Below are 22,493 nucleotides of genomic sequence, written 5' to 3'. Positions count from 1 at the left end.
ATGACTGCGCGCTGCTAAGTGTATTTAAAAAAAGGCAGCCGCACAACAAACTTATTCCAGCATCTGAAACCAAAGCAGAGTGCGGTAAATGCAACTCCAGCTAAAAAGCAGCTTACTGTGGTGGAATCATTTACAGAAGGTAGCATGGTGAAAAAGGAGCACAATGCACACATTGATCACTAAATAAACTAATGATTTGCTTACAATGTATAATACTACATCTATATTTTTTATTCAAGACAGGAAGTTTTAAGTTTGCACTATTGATCTGATTGATTATTATTACTATTTATTAATTATTAGTATCTTTATTGATTTATTTGAGTTTATTTGTATGCAATGTGCAATGCTATATTTCAGTTACGGAAGTAATTTGAGTATTGTCTCCCAGAGGAATCACCTAATTTAATTATTTGAAAATTATTTCATAAAAAGTACAAGTTGTATATGGTCAAAAAAAGAACATAATTTATTTTTAGGCTATATCGCTCAGGCCTATCTGAAATATCCAGAAAACATCTGATGCAACATTAGCAAGTGTTATTCTTATTACATTGTGCACTGTTCAACAAGAGCCATCCAAACTGGAGATCACGTACCAGGTGCCCCGACTGGCACTGCAGGATAGGGGGTAGGACATAGTCGAAGCACACCGGGCACTCAAACAGACTGGCCAGGTCACTGTTTGAGGCAGTTGTCCCCGACAGGGTGGGCACACGCTGCGAGGCGGGGCACTTGGAGGTTCCTGTGGGCAGCGCGGTGGCAGTCTGGCGACTCATTTCTGGTTAGGAGACACAGAGAAATGGAGGGGAGGGGTCACAAATCAAAGACATTGCTTCACTATGTTATAACTCCAAAGCATCTGATTTTGACACCACAGCTCCGCACTACTACCATGTTGTGGCACACTTGTCCCTTTCAGGGTGGCAGGGGGGCCGGAGCCTATCCCAGCTGCACTCGAGCGGAATGCAGGGTACACCCTGGACAAGTCGCCAACTCATTGCAGGGCTAAGCCAGATAGACAGACAACCGCAGCGTTGTTAAATTACAATACAAACAACTATTGCTATGGTGTTGGGTCTTTGAAAAAACCCACTGTGATGTGTGCGTGAATAGCTTGTTTAACTCCACTCGGAGTGTGACAAAATATCGATATGGCAAACTATTGTGATATTTTACTTTACAGTAAGATAATTGCCACATACCTTTATTTGCCGTTTTAACTTTTCATGAAATAAACAAAAAGGAAAGGTGCTAATATGGCAGAGACATTAAACAAAGATGCACCAGTATTGCCGGAATTAAAAGTGTGGACTCACTTTGGCTTTTATGATAATGGGACAAAGCTGGAAAAGAAGTATCCCACTAAAATAAGATGAGGTGGCACGACAAACATGCACATCAGCCAAATCCTTCGCCACCACCCTGACTGAGCTCATTGAGGAAACCGTTCCTTGTAAGAGAAATGTTGATTTTTCTATACAAATGATAAATATTTCTCAGCTTTATTTTTTTTAACTAAATATATTTAATCTACTCTACAAGATGTTACGTTTTCTGAGTGATTTTAAAATGATCTAACTATAAATCCTGTTTACATTTATGTACAAAATATTTTATCCCTACACAACCCAGGTATATCGTGGGGTTATTAACAGCAATAGCCTCTGGAAAGTGAGCTTCCTCTGCGGTGGACATATATTTTTGGTTTATTTATTTTGTCAGAATTGCAAATATAACATTGAAGCTGCAAGCAGCGTTGAACAGGCCCTAAACCCTGTTGACCCGCAAGGTTCATGCAAGTCGGCTCACCCAACCATGTGTAAGGAAGTTATTACTGCTATATTTTTTCACCACAAGGGGGTGATAAGGGCGCCGCAGTAGTCATGCTATGTTCTACATGGCTAACAATGCAGCGAATGAGAGAAACCAATCAAATCAACGATTATTTTGGTTTTTTTTAAATCATCAATTTGCTTGTCCTCCAAAAGTTTTAATTATTTCTGTAACAGCCTAATGAGCAGCACAACAACAGTATTAATATTTCTGGAGGAAGTAGTTACTTTTATTATCTTTAGTAAAGATTTTGTTAATATTCAAGTCAAGTAGGCATATGCTAAGAGTAAATTACTCTTCGCATATGCCTAAAATGTATCAATCTGAATTTAAAAGCCGCGGCTAAATAAGAGCTACTGAATAGATGTACGCTTCATAAACTTATTAGTCGAGTAATTGCCCATATAGTCGATGACTAGTAGATTTTAAAAATAATTGTTAGTGTAAGCAATATCTGGTAATAATGTTAATAATAGTGAAGAACCAATCAGTGAAGAGAGTGCATAGCAAAAATAATTATCAGGACAAAAGGATACACAAAAGGAATTCAAAATATTCAATTAGGCAAAGAGAGGCTTAAGAAGGATGACAACTGCGACCCTTCATAACTCATCCTTTAATGGCCATGCTCACACTCGGACACCACACAAGGAAGCCCAGAACGTAGAGGGAAAAATATGCGGAAGTTAGAGGATAACTTGCAAGTGAAGACCAAGGAAAATTAGGTGATGGGATGGCACTGCAACAGTCGCAGAATTCAAGCATCCAACACTTTTCTTTGGACTAAAAGGCAAATATTTCTACAGGGCTCGAAAGGGCACGTGATTTAGCAACGCATTGTGAGGGATGGGCAGCCAATGTTGCTGGACAAAGTTTTTGTTTACATGGCTGTACTCAAGCAGTGGTATTGTGATAGAGAGCATCAAACTGGATTAAAATGGATCGAATGAAAGAAAAGAAAAATCAAGAGACCGTTCCAAAACTGGACCCTGTTCCAAAGACTCGCTACCTTAAAGGGGAACTGCACTATTCTTAGAATTTCGTCTATCGTTCACAATCATTATGAAAGACATGACGGACGGATTTTTATTTTTTAGTGCATTCTAAATATTAAATAAACCTAAATTAAAGTCAGTTTACAGCGCAGCCAATGGGAGCCCCACTATTACGCACATAAAATCTGATAAAAAAACATTCAAAAAGCACCAACAATACTCCATTTACATTTCGTGACTTGAATATTAACAAAGTATTAGTGATATTGTTATTATAAGCACTAACGCATTTATAGCAGCGCAGTGATTACTACCGTGTGTCCCTATGTTGACATTGAGTGGTCTGCTGCTTCCTCGCCCCCTGTAAATTGATTCTAGATCATATGCATCTCACCTGAACGGTAATCCGACAAGTTGGTACACTGACAGCCATTTAGGACTTGGGTCCCCCCACCGCCCCATTTCTTTGTGAGGAATATGAGACATTCTTCATCTATATGGGAAAATATAAACACCCCAGCAGTCGGCATTCTAATGACAGCAGACATTGCACAGTAAGTGATGTTTTATTATGTTTGTTGGCTCTCATGAAATCTGCAGTGAGTAATAATCCGTAATGAAGAGGAAAAAAACGTGATGCGTTTTTAAAATTAATGCGCCGTGTAGGCTTAAAATGATTAAAATCCGGAAATATTAAATGTTATAAATGTGCCTGTTACTACATTAGATATATACTTACATAATGTATATGAAACCCAATTAAGGTTTTTGGATGTTTTAAGGAATTTACAGGCAGAATTGCACGGCTCCCATAGGCTCCATTGTAAGCGGACTTTTGATCGCATTTATTTTATATTTAGAATGCAAAAAAATATATACAGCCATCACCATGTCACTCACTCATAATGATTGTGAACAATAGGCAAAATTCCAAAAGATAGTGCAGTTCCCCTTTAAAAGATAAGTAAAGTTGGTGGAACTAAGACATACAATAGACGAGATTTGAGCTAGCTGCCAAACGTGTCTTGTATCTTGCTCGTCAATGGAGTTAGTTTTTATACAAGTGAAACATTTCGGAATGCAAGGTCGGTAAAGGCTCTTGGACAAACCAAGGGATGCCACGGTATGAAAATTTCTTATCACGGTTATTGTGACCAAAATGATCATGGTTATTTTTATTGCTGTAATTTTAAATTTGCTCCAAATTTTTAAAAAAACGACATACTGCAATCCTTAAACTAATCCTTATTTAAAAAAACAAACACATTCAAAATTTAAGTAGAAAGTTGAATGTGCATATGAAAACAACACAAGCGTTATAAACAAAGTAATATGGCAGAAACAAAATATAACACTACAAATAAATTAAAAATAAATGTGAGAATTTCGATTGATGGCACCTTATGGACATAAGACGTAACTGCACTTTTTGTCTATATAGATAAAAATAGTGTCCATATATGAGGTCTAGTCTTACATAGGACTGCACGATTATGGGCAAAATAATATTTAGTTCATTTGTATCAATATTGAAATACCAATTATTTATCTGGATTATTCATTATGTTTGGTAAAACAGTGTTGGGGTGTGAACGCGACACCATCATGTAATTTGTACTATCTATTAAAAATGCTCCAGATAAACGTTATCTATATATAAAGACAAATATTTGTGTTTTTGTTCATTAATAGTATCACACTTTCAAGTCCTATTATTTATAACATCAACAGTAGTATTAGCAATACTCAGGGTAACCCAGTGACGGTGCAGTACAATGTAAAAGGCAATACATTACATGCACATACAGTCTTTGGTTTTACATCTGTTTTTTAAAGCTGCATCTGTATAGCCAAGGTTAATGCTTCAACAAATGCATACACAATCCCTATGCTTGAACATCTGCTGCAATAGGGATAATGCCTTAGCAACTATTAATAGCACTTTTTAGCTGGCAAGCATACTCGCAGCAGAAGTAGCAGACGCAAGAGCAATGGGACTAAATTAGCGCAGGACACCGAGCTCGGCCAAGGCCAGGGTCAAAGTCAGCTATCATGCACAACTGATATAACCAGTAAAGGCAGATCCTTACAGGCAATGAGCCATTCGGCTAATCCGCTTTAAAGGGGACCTATTATGGAAAACTAACTTTTCTTACGTATCGGTACCTATTTTTGTGTATTTGGGATCTGCATATGTCCCAAAAATGTTTAATCAATCAATGGAGGCATGGCGGAGATATCTATAAAACAATCTTGCCTTCCTTCATATTTCGTCTAAACCAAATTTTTAAAACTTGCCCAATTTGTGACATTAGCGGAGATCTTCATATATGGTAAAGTTCTACCAAAGAGCTTTGCACGAATCTGCCATTTATTTTTTTTAACTCTTGTTGTGGGGCAGACTGGCTTGTACATGCACATGCATCCTCCACTGTTGCCATTTTCTAATACATAGTAGCATATAGTCTGTCAGTAGACTCTATATGGGAGTGCTAAAAACTCAAACATGGCTGAAGGGAAGCATACGCAGTCAAAGTTGGGGCACAAAAACGGCGCATCCTGAAGAGACTGTCAGAAAGCGGCTTGAAGATGGTCTGTAAAACGTAATCAATGCAAAATGTTGACCAAAGAACCACCATTACATGTTAAGTATATCACATCTTCCAACTGTTTTATCTGGCTATTAATTTAAGACAGGTGGCTTCCACTTAGGGATGTCCCGATCCAGGTTTTTGCACTTCCGATCCGATACTGTTTTTGCACTTCCGATCCGATACCGATACTGACCGATACTGGCCTATCCGAGCATGTATTAAAGTTTAAAGTTATTTAGCCTACTTAGTTGTCAGAATCATGTTGAAAAGGGTTTTAGTACTCTGGATAACAACTAGCCAGCTGAATTAGGGGAGTTTGAATAATACACAATGGTTGGTAACAAGAAACTGACCTGTTTATTCAAGGATTAACACAAAATAGACCAAATTATACATGACAAACAGAAATGGCATCATTGAAACCAGGGCTGGGCGATATGGCCTTTTTTTAAATATTGCGATATTTTAAGGCCATATTGCGATACACGATATATATCTCGATATTTTGCCTTAGCCTTGAATGAACACTTGATGCATATAATCACAGCAGTATGATGATTCTATGTGTTTTGATTGATTGATTGAGACTTTTATTAGTAGGTTGCACAGTGAAGTACATATTCCGTACAATTGACCACTAAATGGTAACACCCGAATAAGTTTTTAAACTTGTTTAAGTCGGGGTCCACTTAAATTGATTCATGATACAGATATATACTATCAGATATACTATCATCATAATACAGTCATCACACAAGATAATCACATTGAATTATTTACATTATTTATAATCCAGGGTGTGGAGGGGGGCGCCTGATGTAAGTGTCAAAAAGACAGCCAAAAGAGTTTGATATGAGAATAAATCTAAAGTTAAAATATAGGGTAGAAATGCACCCATTTGCAGGAAATGTAGTCTTGATTTTCAAAATGTTCTTACAAGGCTTGCATGTCTACATTAAAACATTCTTCTTCATACTGCATTAATATATGCTACTTTTAAACTTTCATGCAGAGAAGGAAATCACAACTAAAAAAATCACAAATTTTTTCATACGGTGTTGATGTGGAAATTTTTGCCTCGGCATTTTGATGGTGTGGGCGTGTGGCACCGAATGGAGATAAGCGTCTCGACAGACGTTACAGTATTTGAACAATGATGACGAAAATTGTTTTCTCTGTCGTGTCCGTGTGTCGAAAATTGTTATGCGCTTATTTTTTTATTTGATTTTGTGCGTGGCATAGATTTGCCGTGCGCAGAGGACGCTTGAGCAGGCGCGCACCTTAGCGGCTGCGCTAGCATCACAGCTAACGTTAGCCATGCTGCTACCTCTCTGCTGGGAGAGGACGTATACGTAAGTGACGTATGACGTGACAGTATGTGACGTGTATAAGAAGTTGCGCTTGCTGTCTGTGAGAAGGAGACAGAAGAAGGAGCGGGAAGAGCCTGTAGTGTAATGCCAGCAGCTAAAAGCAACTACGTGAGAATCCACAGACCTGTGGATGTGTTGAAGGTATGCTGGAAAATGCGGAACGGAAATTAGGGAGCAGCAGAAAAGTGGAATGTATTATTTAAATCTGTGCGTTGGAAAACACGGACCGGAGTTTTTTTTTTAAACTGATCTGGATCGGCATTTTCCCATGCCTTGCCGATACGCATTTTTTGGCAAATATCGGCGGCCGATCCGATCCAAATATCGGATCGGGACATCTCTACTTCCACTTAACCTTAAACTGACTATAAAAAAATTTACTTCCTTTAGATACAAAACATAAGTTAAGTAAAACACATGAGATCTTTAGCAATCATAGGTCAGCTGTCAATAGGGCATGACATGAAGATGTAAACTGTGGCTTAAAGTCCTACTTAAGAACTTTCAGTTTTGGTTGATTTTGGAGGTGCCAGTGAAACAGAGCGGTAGTGTTTTGCCAGAAAGAAGACCACATTTCCCATGAGGACTAGTGCATATAGCGTCAAACTGACATGATGGCCACTGTTATATTCCCACCACTATTAAGTCTCTAATGGCTATGTTGATGTTAAAAAGCAGACACTATCAAGAAATGATCGAGGATTGCGCTACAAACATGACGCTACTATCAAGAATGTATCGGGGCGGATGCAAATCCAAAGCAAAGAAAGACCGACGGGAGTTTTTTTGTAAGGAAGTAGTGTGGAACTGCAATCTATCAAGCTGACGGCTGCTACCACGTACATTTCTGAAAGCTGTTGATTTGAGCATCAACATTTACTTACTAGTTTTGTAGGAACAGAGCGAAGGCAGCATCGGCTGAAATCCCTTATCTTAGCGAGTGAAAGCCGGGACAATGTTGATCCTGACTGTCCTTTTATCCGGGTAAGCTCTGTTTTTCTTTTTTTGTCTCCTCAGACAAAACTTTTAGTTTCTTAGGTTGTTTTGAAGCTTTGGCTATGGATGCAGTAATTGCATGTAAGGGTTCCTCCTCTTCTTTTTGTTTTCTGGCGGCAAGCAGGCGTTCGCATCGACGTTTGTCTTTTTAACGAATGGGTAAAAAGGGAGTGATGTATGCCGCAAAGCAAGTCAGCACATTTGAAGTTTTTGTGTTGAAAAGTTATTTAGTGCGGCTTTAACACAAATATTTGGCAGTGAATGCTGCTTCAAGTAGCTTGTTAATTTCAAATACTAATAAGCTTGCAACCTGCACTACAATAGGCAGTTTGTAGCATGCAAATTATACACCAAAATCAGTAGCAACCTGCCACACTTAAGATCATGTGCTGACTAAATATAGTATAGATTTTGTTCATTTTATTTATTGGCAATAGATGATGCATTAGTCTAAAATCCAGACATAACTTTTTTATACATGCAAAGAGCCACAACATTGAAAGTAAGGTTTTTATCATACCCGAACCGGCAAACAAATAACAGCATCTATATGGTTAAATTAGCCTAAAAGGGGGTATTTTCAGTTGTGGGGAAAAATGAGGACAAAAGGCAGATACAAATGACAAGGCATAGCGACATTTTCCAATGGTAAGCCCTTCAAACTGGTAGCAACAACATATTTGGATGGGAGATGCCACAAAGAGGGCACAGAAAAAATGGTCATTAGGTAGTTTGCTCAGTTTTCTGCACTGCTCTTCAAAAAAATCTGTTTAGATTTTGAGCTGCCTTTGCCCCCTTCGCATTAAGCTTTTCTTTCTCATGTATGACTTAAGTGTTATTATGACAATGACAATAAAGGAATTGATTGAATTGATTGATTGATTGACAATCAAAAACAAGAAGAACACTCACCTTCGTCCATAAGATTTCCAAATAAGGCTTTCGTCTTCTCTTGAAACGTGAGGACCTCTAAAAAGAGAAAGAAAGAGACATTGTGATGGTCTGGATTAATTTGGAGAATAGATGGGCAGTATAATTGATTAACTGACTGCTGAGAAAAGGATGTGAAAATAATTGTTATTCAAATTTGGAAACAGCCCAGTATTGATTTCAGAATAAAAACACTATCAAAACATCTGATCAACAAACAAACTATTTAATCAAATGCCAATCCAGGATGAAATATGACAAATGATAAAAATCAATAGGTATTTTGATGATTGAGCAAGTGCATTGCAAAGATTGAATAAATGTAGCTACACTAGGGCTGCACAATTATTTTAATCATGATTTTGGCTGCCACAAATAAATTAATGTGATCGCCGGAAATATTTAACAAAAAATCGAAATATTACATCACAATTTTAATTAAGCACTTTTAAAGACCATGGGGGCAGTAAAAAAAAAGTGGTCCATCCTAAAGTCCCGTGATGTGGCGCCTCCGCCACACCAGACTATGATTACTTCTACTAAATAGATAAATCATATTTAATAAGCGTTTTTATTACACTATTTTAAGGATGTTCTGATGAAGGATTTATGCTGCCGATTCCGATTATTCATGAGTGAGATCGGCCAACACAAATACATACATGTATTAACTGTACATTTTTCAATATATTTATGGTGAGTGCTATTGACATTTTAACATCAGCACAATATTAAAACTAGTTCCATAATCCTCTTTTATTACATACAAATGTTTGACAAAAGCAAAGCAAAGTCCACAAAAACCAAACAAAATCAGGAAGCTCACTGAAACTCTTTGCCCTCAAAAGTTTTCCCGTGCATAGGGAACTATTCACAGAATTCGTTAACATACCAATTATTTCTTCTGTGGTTTCAAGCATTTTTAGCGCCTATCTCAGCTTTTAGCATGCCTGCTTCTACTTGCTCTCAGTGTATAACATTTAGTCTCATCATAATACTTGATTACGCTTAAGATACCGAGTACTAGTGCAGTTGATTACCCGTAATGGATGAGATTGTTATTGACTAAAAAGCGGCTCCACCCTTTATACAGAGATACACAGGCTAACTACTGCTAGCTTGTCAGTCAGGGGACGTAAAATAAATGCAAAAATAGCTAGACCGTATCGGCGTTTGTGATCGACATTTAAAGGCGTTCATCGGCACTGGGTATCGCATACTTTTTAAAGAAAATCGGCACATCCGTAGACCATTTTATTACAAATTACATGATGACATCACCTTCACACACCCACCACCGCAAGTAGATTGCTGAACTGTAGGAAACACTTTATGAACTAAAATCTGTGTAATTCGGGTAGGAATTGCGTGTGAATACCACCGCTGCGGCGCGTGAGCCGCCAATACACGCAGACAGAAATGTTAACCTTAGCATGCGAAGAGCTGTCAAAGTATCAAGTTGTAGGACTCTGGGGTAAACTGTTGAAAAGTTAGAAAAAAAAGGTTAGCATGTGTCAGTGCTCACACGATCGAGATTTAAATATAGATTACAATTATTTTTGGCCATAATCATGCAGCCCTCAACCAGACCCAACTTTAGACTGTCAGGGTGTACTGCATGTAGTTCAAGTTGAATTGCAACATAAATGGTTCAACAATTATTACATTTCTAAATGTTATTTCTCAGACAAAAAAAAGGCTCACACATCAATTGTTAGTGAGGCCAAATAATAAAAGGGCTAAAAGTGGTAGCACATAATCTTATTTACCTTTAGGTCTTTTTTGGGCTGGTTGATTTGGCCGAAAACTATATCACAATATACATTTTGTGTATTAATCGATATAAATAATTATTGATACTTTTTATGACTTAAGTCCATCCATCCATCCATTTTCTACCGCTTATTCCCTTTGGGGTCGCGGGGGGCGCTGGAGCCTATCTCAGCTACAATCGGGCGGAAGGCGGGAGTAGATTTTAAGGTTGTTGCAGATTTGAGACACTAGTTGGCAGTAATGTATAAGCTATTGAACACTATACAGACGAGTTTGAGAAGCTACTCATTAAACCCGACACATTGGAAGTGTCAGAATGTTACCACACGTCAAGACAAGTTTCTTTTATCGAGTTAGTATATTAATATATTACAGTTTCTCTTCTCACTCCATGCAGAGAAGAGAAGACAGAAAGACAGTGCAACCACACAAGTGTTATGAGAGTAGGGTATGTGTGCGATCCTTTAAGAATGGCAGTGTGTACTGTTGGTTAAGTGACGTCAGAGAGTGGGTGGAAGAATAAAGAGAGCAAGCGGTAGAATGCAAGTGCAGCAGTAGTGGCGACTGCCGAATGTGTCCGGTTGTGTCCTGCAGAAATAAGAATAAAGCTAACAAATTGTCACCAGTCGGCGGCCTTATCATCCCGACCTGAATGCGGAGCTCAGCAGACCCATTGTCGGGTAAAGTGAAGGCACTGACTACATGCGCTCTGAATACGCACTGCTGATTGGCTGTTAGTCAGACCTACACTGTTTCAATATCCATTTCTCTGTTCTCAATTGTTGATGACTGATGATAACAACCAAACCTAACCCCCCCCCAAATTGTAAATAATGTAAATAATTCAATGTATACACCCTGATGATTATCTTGTGTGATGACTGTATTATGATGATAGCATATATGATAGTATATATCTGTATCATGAATCAATTTAAGTGGACCCCGACTTAAACAAGTTGAAAAACGTATTCGGGTGTTACCATTTCGTGGTTAATTGTACGGAATATGTACTTCACTGTGCAACCTACTAATAAAAGTCTCACTCAATCAATCAATCATAACCGCTCTGAATATGCACTGCTGATTGGCTGTTACCGCTCTGTTTGTAACCAATCAGATGGTTGTGTGGGTGGGACAATGCTGGGTGCTGTGTAGAGTCCTGACAGAGACAGAGGCAGAAGGAAGTGGATACGTAATAGGTTCGTGTGGAAACTCGTTTGGTACACCTCCGAACCGAACCCCCCCGTGCCGAAACGGTTCAATACAAATACACGTACCGCTACACCCCTAATGTAGACACATAGAATCATCATACTGGTGTGATTATATGCATCAAGTGTTCATTCAAGGCTAAGGCAAAATATCAAGATATATATTGTGTATCGTGACATGGCCTATAAATATCGAGATATTAAAAAAAGGCCATATGGCCCAGCCCTAGTGGTATGCAACTCAACTTTGAGTTTTATGGACGAAAAAGGTTTTGGTCAAGCATTTTAGGACCCTGTCACTTCTCATCTTCTCCGTTGAACCTCCTCACTGATGTTGACAATTGCTACTGTTGCCCTAAACACACCACAACACCAGAGGATCGTATTTCACTCTACTGGTATCCCCATTAAGGAAACATGCATTAGGATCCATGAAAAACTGGAATAAACAACAGATGACTGACAAAACACCAACAATCTCATTTCCATGTTCTTAAATTAGCACCCAACCTCCTTTTTGTGGGGCATTTAACCATCAAATTAGGCCAAAGCATGTCACTGGATAAGAAAAGAACACAAAATAGGTTGAGGTGCACTGTAGTGAATTACAACAATAAAATAGTATCACAGAAGGTTTTGTGTCACAGCTTGTGCTCCATATTACTTCAAAAGCTGCTATAGGTCTGTTGATATGTGGTCAACCAAGCGATTATCAATTTGAAGCTCAACTTCAAACATTGACGTTTTCCTTTTCCCAGTAACCATTTGTCAAAAAAAAGGACTAGTGAGTTTGAACTGTCGCAGTCTTTCCTTTATCTAAAGATTAGTTTGGAAAAACACTCCCCAAAATTAATACAAGCTGGTTTGTGGAAGGATTGGAAAACAGATCTGGTCTCATAGTTTTCCAGGAAAAAAAAAACAGTAAGAGGGAAATTCCCACACGGTCTCCATGCCTGACTTCCATGTTCTCCCTTTCCTGGAGTGCGGTAGGCGGCACTGGAGGGTGTGTTTTTGTGAGAGGAGTAGGGATGGTGTACAATGTCAGCACTAACAGAGCATGTTTATTCTCTCACCCTCCATACAGGGTATACGCTACCCAAACTAATAAGTCAGTTAATTGTACGGTCTTTTGAATCCTTGATGAGACCAAGTTTTCTCCATGTACCTAGTCCGCTTTCGGCTGAAAAACTTCAACTTTGTTTGCCACAGTGAATATTTTCTTCTCTCTCTCTCGTACATTCCCTCTTTCCCGCTCACTTCGTCCCACTGCATGTGCAGGGCTCAAATTTCAGCCTTGTCTGACTGCAGGCTGTACCAACAGCTGCCCTCACTGACTCCAAACCTCATTTTCTCACTGCCTTTTCTTTTCACAGTGTAATGCTCATTCCATACCGCCACTGGTAGAATGGCCGGAACACATGGTCTCCAGTATGGCAGCATTGAGCTTTCAAAAGACAGCAATCATCACATCACTAATTGCATACTAAAGCCATGTATGAAGAGGTCAAGATTAAGGATCAATTGGAATAATGAAATTTGTGGTTTTAGTCAGACTTCAAACCTTTGCTACTGCTTGCAAACATTGGATTCAAAACCCAAATACACAATAAAACACTTTTTATATACAGCAAGCAGACGCACCAGCACTTGCGTATTTCGCCAAAAACGTTGTCTTCTAGGGTTGTACCGAGTACCGGTACTAGTATTGTACAATATTAGTACCGGTACTAGTATTGTACAATACTAGTGCTAGTATTGTACAATACTAGTGCTAGTATTGTACAATACTAGTACCGGTACTAGTATTGTACCGCAATACTAACGCAATACCTGTACTTTGCAGTGGTTTGTTGGGGGAGCAGCACCAGCAAAGGGGACTTAAACCGGATTGACAAACTGATCCGGAAAGCCGGCCAAACTATTGGCACGCGGTTGGAGGTGTTTGTGTCAGTGAGGGACAGGAAGACACTGGACAAACTGCTGGCCATCATGGACAATCCTGCCTACCCACTCCAGACAATTTTGAGGGACAGCGGAGTTCATACTCCAACAGGCTCCTTCAGCTTCATTCCCACAGTGTTCAATTCAAGAACTCCTTCATTCCGTACTCCATCCAGCTGTATAATCACTCGCCATACAGCAATAGATGATGTCTATTACCTGACACCTTCTATGTTAGCTACTTCTCTTTGTTTATAATGTCTATTTTCTGCTGGATTTACTCTCTATTTTATGCTGCAGCTTTTACGTATACTGTAATATTGTGCAAGGTAATTGTTATATATTGTATATATGATATAAACATCCATCCATCCATTTTCTACCGCTTATTCCCTTTGGGGTCGCGGGGGGCGCTGGAGCCTATCTCAGCTACAATCGGGCGGAAGGCGCGGTACACCCTGGACAAGTCGCCACCTCATCGCAGGGCCAACACAGATAGACAGACAACATTCACACTCACATCCACACACTAGGGCCAATTTAGTGTTGCCAATCAACTTATCCCCAGGTGCATGTCTTTGGAGGTGGGAGAAAGCCGGAGTACCCGGAGGGAACCCACGCAGTCACGGGGAGAACATGCAAACTCCACACAGAAAGATCCCGAGCCCGGGATTGAACCCAAGACTACTCAGGACCTTCGTATTGTGAGGCAGATGCACTAACCCCTCTTCCACCGTGATATATCAGTATACATCCTAAACTGTACATATATTACGTAAATGTTACATTTTATATTGCTTTTAGTCTATTTTATACCTGGTTTGTCCATTCCATCATTTGTAACTGAGCTACTGTGTGGAACAATTTCCCTTGTGGATCATTAAAGTTTGTCTAAGTCTAAGTCTAATGAATCATATTCGGTACTATACCGCCTCTAAAAAGGCGCATGTTCGGCAGCGCACAATCACAGAGTACTTACAAGCAGACAAGGTGTGTGAACAGAAACGGGAGAACGGACACATTTTGGCCTAAAAACTAAAGATAAAGGTGAAGCTATAACACTGAAACGCCCTCTGGAAGGTGCTTTAAGACATGACTAGCAGCTTACGTCCATCCGCCCTTGTCTTGTGTGCACGTATGTGAGCGTGCCTATCCACGATTGTGAAAAGTCAGGCTCTCCATGACATGATGTCCAATCACCATTGTGCCTCTTCCCCTTTACATAGCTGTAAGTGGAGTCCAGAAGAAAAATAAATATTGCCAACTAGGGCTGGGCGATATGGCCTTTTTTTTAATATCTCAATATTTTTAGGCCATATCGCGATGCACGATATATATCTCGATATTTTGCCTTAGCCTTGAATGAACACCTGATGCATATAATCACAGCAGTATGATGATTCTATGTGTCTACATCAAAACATTCTTGTTCATACTGCATTAATATATGCTCATTTTAAACTTTCATGCAGAGAGGGACATCACAACTAAGTATATCGATATATCGCCCAGCCCTATTGCCAACACTTTCGCAAAAAAGTTGAAACAACGTTTGGAAGGCGCTGCAACTTCAATGAGTGACAGCGTCTCACTGACCTCTGGAGCTAATGTGTGTGCGAAAATTCTGACTTGCAGGCAGGCACAGACTGTCTGTGACTGAAATGTTGGGCTAGACCAGGGGTGCCTAAAGTGAGGCCCGGCAGCCAAAATTGGCCCGTTGAGTCGTTTGATTTGGCCCGCGAAATCGTGGCTTCCCAAATGTAATAAATATTCTTACTTACCCTTTTAAGCTCCCGAGGGGCCCCCGATCCAATATGGATATCACATATCGGTCCAATACCAGCATAAAAAACAGTATCTGATGATGCCGGCTTGCATCTAAACAATTTAAGTTTTACTCCTGGACAGCCAGTTAACATCTAATTGTCCTCCAATAAACACACACGGTAGGTCTTTTCTTCTATTTTAGTCAAGTCATTTACAAAAAAGGTAAACACAGGCAGCTTTAGTCTACTAGGAGCTAGCAGCTACACAACAGATAAGCACACAATAAGCAAACAAGCTAGACTTACTGTACGTAACAAGTGTTTTTAATTGAATATTGCTAAAACAGCACATTTGTCAATATAAACAAGTAACAAATAATTAAAGTAGCATATTACTTACATAGTCTCCAAGGCAGAAGTGTATTAGAAAACATCCAGTAACAAACGTGTCCGCATCATTCATGCGATAACTAGGTGTCGCTAAAAACAACCACTGCACTTCAACTTAGACAGCATAAGTCCATTCTAAGTGGTAAATAATAGGCTAGTGTTTTTCATACCTTCCATTGTTCTGATTAATTTCATTTGATCAAAGATTTTCTAACATTCCACACTGAAATAATAAAAGTATGTGTGTTTCCTGCTAATATCGAATTGGATCAATAGCGATATCAAAAGTGTAAAAGTTTGGGACACCCTAAAAGCTCACAATCATTGTTGGCATGTTCGCAAGGCTAACTAGTTGGCCATCTATCATTGTTAATGGTACCAAATATAGAAACTGTTTGGCTATTTGTGGTTCACGTTTAAAATCGCTGTTTCTGGCCCGCCGGCACATTTTCACTTTGGCTCTTGGAGGCAAAAAGTTTGGGCACCCTGGTCTAGACTGGGAATAAAATTACCTAATAAATTAATCTGAAGAAAAATATTTAACATTTTTGAATCATAAAATTGTGTTTGTTTTGATTCAACTCCTCAGATATAACATGTAGTAAAAAAAACTCAGCAGACACGGTTCAAAACGTTTGACTTTGTAGATAAACTTTTTTTGTTCCTGAAATGATCATTAAACTTTTTTTGTGTCAATACACATTATTTTACATTACCTTTAATTAAAACAATGTATTTTTCACTAAACAAAAGGTACATTATTTCTGTTTAAAAAAACTCTAATGGGTCACTGCTTGTCGTTTGCCAAACCACTGGTGACAAACACTGATGTAAAATGTTAACTTTACTGAAAAGTATTTTAATATTCAGTACAATAGTGATACTTTGTTTACTGCAAAATACTATTTAATGACAAGCAAAATAACAAAATAACTTTGAGAGGGAAAAAAGTGCTTCTCTTTACACCCAAAAAAACATACAGAAAATGACCCGAAAACCATGGCCCAAAAATGGAGGTATGGACCGCACTGTAGGTTACCTGTACTGTTGCACCCATAGTCTCCGCGGTCATGCACATTTTGTCCAATCAGAAGACCAGCAAAACAGCCACTGCTGACTTATTGGCATTACGCCTCTTAATAAGAGACTGCATGAAATGAAACCAACCCAGTAACTTGGGTTTCTGTTGTTAAATAAGGGTTGATAACATGAGTTAATGTCAGACCTTTCTAATGACACAAAACAAAAAGTCTTGCTTGGCAATGTTGTCCCATCAGCTTGGAGGTTCGACAGGGATCTTACCCAAAGCAGCTGACTGCCATTGGAGTGTTGCACATTAATTGACAGTGCAGCAAAGGCAGCATCCTTTAAAGTCCAATTTGACACATCTTTTGAGCAATGTAAAGGTTAATTGTATGTTTACGGTTAAACATACAATACGTCATCTTATTGTGTTTAAAGCCAGCAAGACAGTGCTGTTTACCAACGTACTTGCACCGACTGCGCACAACGGTAACGTCATCAGAAGAGGACAAGCCATTACTCTGCGTTAAGCGGTCTACCTACACCCTGGAAACAAGAGTTTTGAAACTCTTCACCCTGGCTAGCGTATTCAAAACTGCACATTTTTAAAGACAAAAATATGTATTTGCGTGTGGACAACTGAGTTTTTAAAGTACCGTATTTTCCGCACCATTAGCCGCACCTAAAAACCACAAATTTACTCAAAAGCTGACAGTGCGGCTTTTAACCCGGTGCGCTTTATATATGGATAAATATTAAGATTCATTTTCATAAAGTTTCGATCTCGCAACTTAGGTAAACAGCCGCCATCTTTTTTCCCGGTAGAACAGGAAGCGCTTCTTCTTCTACGCAAGCAACCGCCAAGGTAAGCACCCGCCCCCATAGAACAGGAAGCGCTTCTTCTTCTACTGTAAGCAACCACCCGCCCCCGGAATAAGAAGAAAAAGCGCGCGGATATCACCGTACGTTTCATTTCCTTTGTGTGTTTACATCTGTAAAGACCACAAAATGGCTCCTACAAAGCGACAAGGATCCGGTTCATGAAAAGACGCAATCTCTCCATCCGCACACGGATTACTACCGTATTTCACAGCAACTGATATTCCTGTGAACCGCACTGTGGAACGGGAGCATGTACGGTGAATATTCGCACCACAGGGAATGAGAAGTCATCCTTCACTGTGGTTCTAGCTTGCCATGCTAATGGCCAGAAACTTCCGCCCATGGTGATATTCAAAAGGAAGACCTTGCCAAAAGAGACCTTTCCAGCCGGCGTCATCATAAAAGCTAACTCGAAGGGATGGATGAAGAAAAGATGAGCGAGTGGTTAAGGTAAGTTTAAGTTTACGCGAAGAGGCCGGGTGGCTTTTTTCACGCAGCTCTGTCCATGTTGATATACGTATGTTTGTGATTGCACATTTGCGTACATTTTGGGAGTGAACAGAGTTGTTAGAACGCTGGTTTTTAATATATTATTAAAGTTTGACTGACCTATCTGACTGTTTTTTTGACATTCCTTTAGCGCAGTTAGATGCGGCTTACAACACCGGGCGGCTTATAGGTGGACAAAGTTTTGAAATATGCCGTTCATTGAAGGCGCGGCTTTTAACCCAGGGCGCCTTATGGTGCGGAAAATACGGTATACATGTTTGTGTGGACATGGTCTAAGTATTTCAACGCTTACATCTGATTTTGGGTAAGGGTATTTGGTCACTACGAGTAGCACAAAAAACGCTATACGGGTTAAAGCAGAGGCAAAAATAGTTGGCATGGTCTACAATCACTTATTTTACTAACATGTTCCTCTTTTTTCGTCAGCTTTGAGCGAACTACGTCATTCGTATGTGCGGGGAAAGACACAGCCCACCAGCAGAGGTGGATACTTCCTCACAACATCCGATTTCAGTAAGCAAAGTCTTTTTTTCGACGGCCAAATTTTCTGCGCTTCACTGGTCAATAAATAGTGCGCTAAAAATAAGCCATCTATCCAACCATCAATCGATTTTCTACCTTATTCTATACGTAATAAATGAATATATACAGGCCAAAAGTTTGAACACACCTTCTCATTCAATGGGTTTTCTTTATTTGCATGACTATTTACATTGTAGATTGTCACTGAAGGCCTCAAAACTATAAATGAACACATGTGGAGTTATGTACTTACCAAAAAAAAAAAAAAGGTGAAATAACTGAAAACATGTTTTATATTCTAGTTTCTTCAAAATAGCCACTCTTTGCTCTGATTACTGTTTTGCACACTCTTGGCATTCTCTCGATGAGCTTCAGGAGGTAGTCACCTGAAAGGGTTCACTTCACAGGTGTCATAGTTTTGATGCCTTCAGCGACAATCTACAATGTAGATAGTCATGAAAATACAGAAAAAGCATTGAAATAAGAAGGTGTGTCCAAACTTTTGGCCTGTACTGTATTTTGATTCCGAAGAAATTGCAATTTTTGGAATGGAATTGACACGGTGGGGTATTTGTTAAGTACATTGAGCAAGTGCTTTACGCGAGTGAGTTGAAAAAAAAGCTTGTGTAAATCCACGCTGATGTCCGTGTCTCCTCTACTTAGCCATAAAAAGATTAGAATTAGGCGTGATCACAGTTTTAGCAGTTACAATTAAATGAGTGTGATCATCAGCGATATTAACATTTAAAAAAAACAGGCTCTGCAGCATTTCAAACCAAGCACGTTCACAACCAACAGTCAGCCTACCACCAGGAGGCGACCAATAGACAGTGGACTAATGTGAAAGCGAGTAAAAGTGAGTGACAAGACGTTGAGAATAGATCAGCTAGTAGCTCCCAAAAATATTAGGAAAAATAAATGCATTACTACATCGGTGACCTCACCTCCTGCAGAGTTACCCCAGGCATGCATTTTAATCCGGGAACACGACCCCACGCCTCGCCGTTCTCTCGGCACTCCCGCACGTTTCTTGAATAAATAAATGGTAAATGGGTTGTACTTGTATAGCGCTTTTCTACCTTCAAGGTACTCAAAGCGCTTTGACACTACTTCCACATTTACCCATTCACACACACATTCACACACTGATGGAGGGAGCTGCCATGCAAGGCGCTAACCAGCAGCCATCAGGAGCAAGGGTGAAGTGTCTTGCTCAGGACACAACGGACATGACGAGGTTGGTACTAGGTGGGGATTGAACCAGGGACCCTCGGGTTGCGCACGGCCACTCTTCCACTGCGCCACGCCGTCCCACCTGTGAAGTGAAACCCTGCAATGCTCCCGTGCAGATGAACTAACAACAAAACAGCACAACGAGTTGCACGGCCAAGCTGCGTTGGTGTGCACATCCAAAGAAATCATTAAAGGGGAACATTATCATCAGACCTATGTAAGCGTCAATACATACCTTGATGTTGCAGAAAAAGACCATATATTTTTTTAACCGATTTCCGAACTCTAAATGGGTGAATTTTGGCGAATTAAACGCCTTTCTATTATTCGCTCTCGGAGCGATGACGTCACGTTGTGACGTCACATCGGGAAGCAATCCGCCATTTTCTCACTTTCGTTGGTGTGTTGTCGGAGGGTGTATGTAACAACACGAACAGGGACGGATTCAAGTTGCACCAGTGGCCCAAAGATGCGAAAGTGGCAAGAAATTGGACAAAATTTGTTCAAAATACGAGGCTGCGAGGAAAGCCGACGAAATGGTCAGTCGCTTGTTCCGCACACTTTACCGACGAAAGCTATGCTACGACAGAGATGGCAAGAATGTGTGGATATCCTGCGACACTCAAAGCAGATGCTGACATCAACTCCAAAACTGGACAGATCAGCTTTCAGGAAAAGAGAGCGGATGAGGGTATGTCTACAGAATATATTAATTGATGAAAACTTTATTCATTACTCGCGGTTTTACATAAATTATTATACATAAACTGTGTTTACCAATAATTTAGCTTAAAAACTTTTTTTTTTTTTCAATCATTCGAGTACATTTGGGTAGTCTTGTGTAATGCAGCATTTTGTGTCTATTTAGGTATGGTTAACCTGAGTGCTGAAATCGTGGAAAAATATATGTTCTTAGCGCGCCTGAAATGGGCTGTCTGCACTCTCAAAGTGCATGTTGTTGCCAAATGTATTTCATATGCTGTAAACCTAGTTCATAGTTGTTAGTTTCCTTTAATGCCAAACAAACACATACCAATCGTTGGTTAGAAGGCGATCGCCGAATTCGTCCTCGCTTTCTCCCGTGTCGCTGGCTGTCGTGTCGTTTTCGTCAGTTTCGCTTGCATGCGGTTCAAACCGATATGGCTCAATAGCTTCAGTTTCTTCTTCAATTTCGTTTTCGCTACCTGCCTCCACACTACAACCATCCGTTTCAATACATGCGTAATCTGTTGAATCGCTTAAGCCGCTGAAATCCGAGTTTGAATCCGAGCTAATGTCGCTATACCTTGCTATTCTATCCGCCATGTTTGTTTGTATTGGCATCACTGTGTGACGTCACAGGAAAATGGACGGGTGTATATAACGATGGTTAAAATCAGGCACTTTGAAGCATTTTTTAGGGATATTGCGGCATGGGTAAAATTTTGAAAAAAACTTCGAAAAATAAAATAAGCCACTGGGAACTGATTTTTAATTGTTTTAACCCTTCTGAAATTGTGATAATGTTCCCCTTTAAGTTGCGGAGATGCATTAAGCAGTAACAAGATGTGATGAGGTGGCGACTTGTCTAGGGTGTACCTCGCCTTCCGCCCGATTGCAGCTGAGATAGGCTCCAACACCCCCCGCGATCCCAAAAGGGACAAGCGGTAGAAAATGGATATATGGATGGAAGACTTTCTTTCCTATTTCAACCGCAATCGTTTGCCCAGGCTGTAAAGCTAGTTGCTAACAGAGCGGACAGCTCCGACAAACAGCAACAAAAGTAGTGTTGACCAAAATAACAACTGTAACACCAACGGTGCATCAAGGGACCCCGTATCTATCCACCTTTCAAAGACATGCCAAAATAAAGGACACAATAACGTTTTTATGCCCAAAGACATATGTCCTATCTATGGCTTGTATGCCGCAGTGACAATGCTGGCATACGAGCGCATGTTAGTCAATACACGCGCACACAGCACTCGCAAGCAGAAACTGTGTCAAAACAGAAGACGGAGAGTGGACGTATTTAAACCCAACGATAAAGATGGAGCCATAAACACTGAAGCACTGCTCTGCAAGCGGTACTTTACAACATAGCTAGCGGCTAACATCTCTCCGTAGTGTTTTAGCTACTTCTAAATCATGGCAACGAATAAAGTAAGTTTCTTACAAGTATCATCCCTGCAGGACGTGGAATAGCTAAACATACTTCACTACACACTATAAGAGGACGATAGCTCACGGTCACCGTTAACTTGGGTTGTGAATTGTTGGGGACAACATGATTTGATTTGATTTTTGGGGGTAATGATTCGATTCATACATCGATTTTTGATTCAAAATATATACTTTAATAACATCAGATGCCAGTTCTGATTGACTACATTCCTCCATGAAATAGATAAACAGGTCTGATCAATTTCTATATTACATAAAAGAAACTGTTTTTTTTAATAAAATGGTTCCTTAAACATTTAATAAAGTCAAATACAAATAAGGCAAAAAGAGAAGTTCTATTTTCTAAAGTAAATCT

At 39.7% G+C, this 22,493-nt stretch overlaps 1 protein-coding gene across 1 annotated transcript in view; it reads right to left on the bottom strand.

Moving 5' to 3' along the window:
• siah1 (siah E3 ubiquitin protein ligase 1) overlaps window positions 1-22,493 on the bottom strand; it is a 50,427-nt gene that overhangs the window by 9,214 nt on the left and 18,720 nt on the right. The window contains exons 2-3 of the mRNA XM_061970265.1: window positions 8,704-8,760; window positions 600-781 (exon numbers count right to left, since the gene is read on the bottom strand). Coding sequence (XP_061826249.1) covers window positions 600-781; window positions 8,704-8,713 — 192 coding nt within the window. The 5' untranslated portion in view covers window positions 8,714-8,760. The remainder of the gene's footprint in view (window positions 1-599; window positions 782-8,703; window positions 8,761-22,493) is intronic.

Source organism: Nerophis lumbriciformis, linkage group LG10, assembly GCF_033978685.3.
Source record: "Nerophis lumbriciformis linkage group LG10, RoL_Nlum_v2.1, whole genome shotgun sequence".
Lineage (NCBI taxonomy): Eukaryota > Metazoa > Chordata > Actinopteri > Syngnathiformes > Syngnathidae > Nerophis > Nerophis lumbriciformis.
The sequence above is the reverse complement of the archived record's forward strand: the minus strand, read 5'-3'. Positions and strand labels throughout refer to the sequence as shown.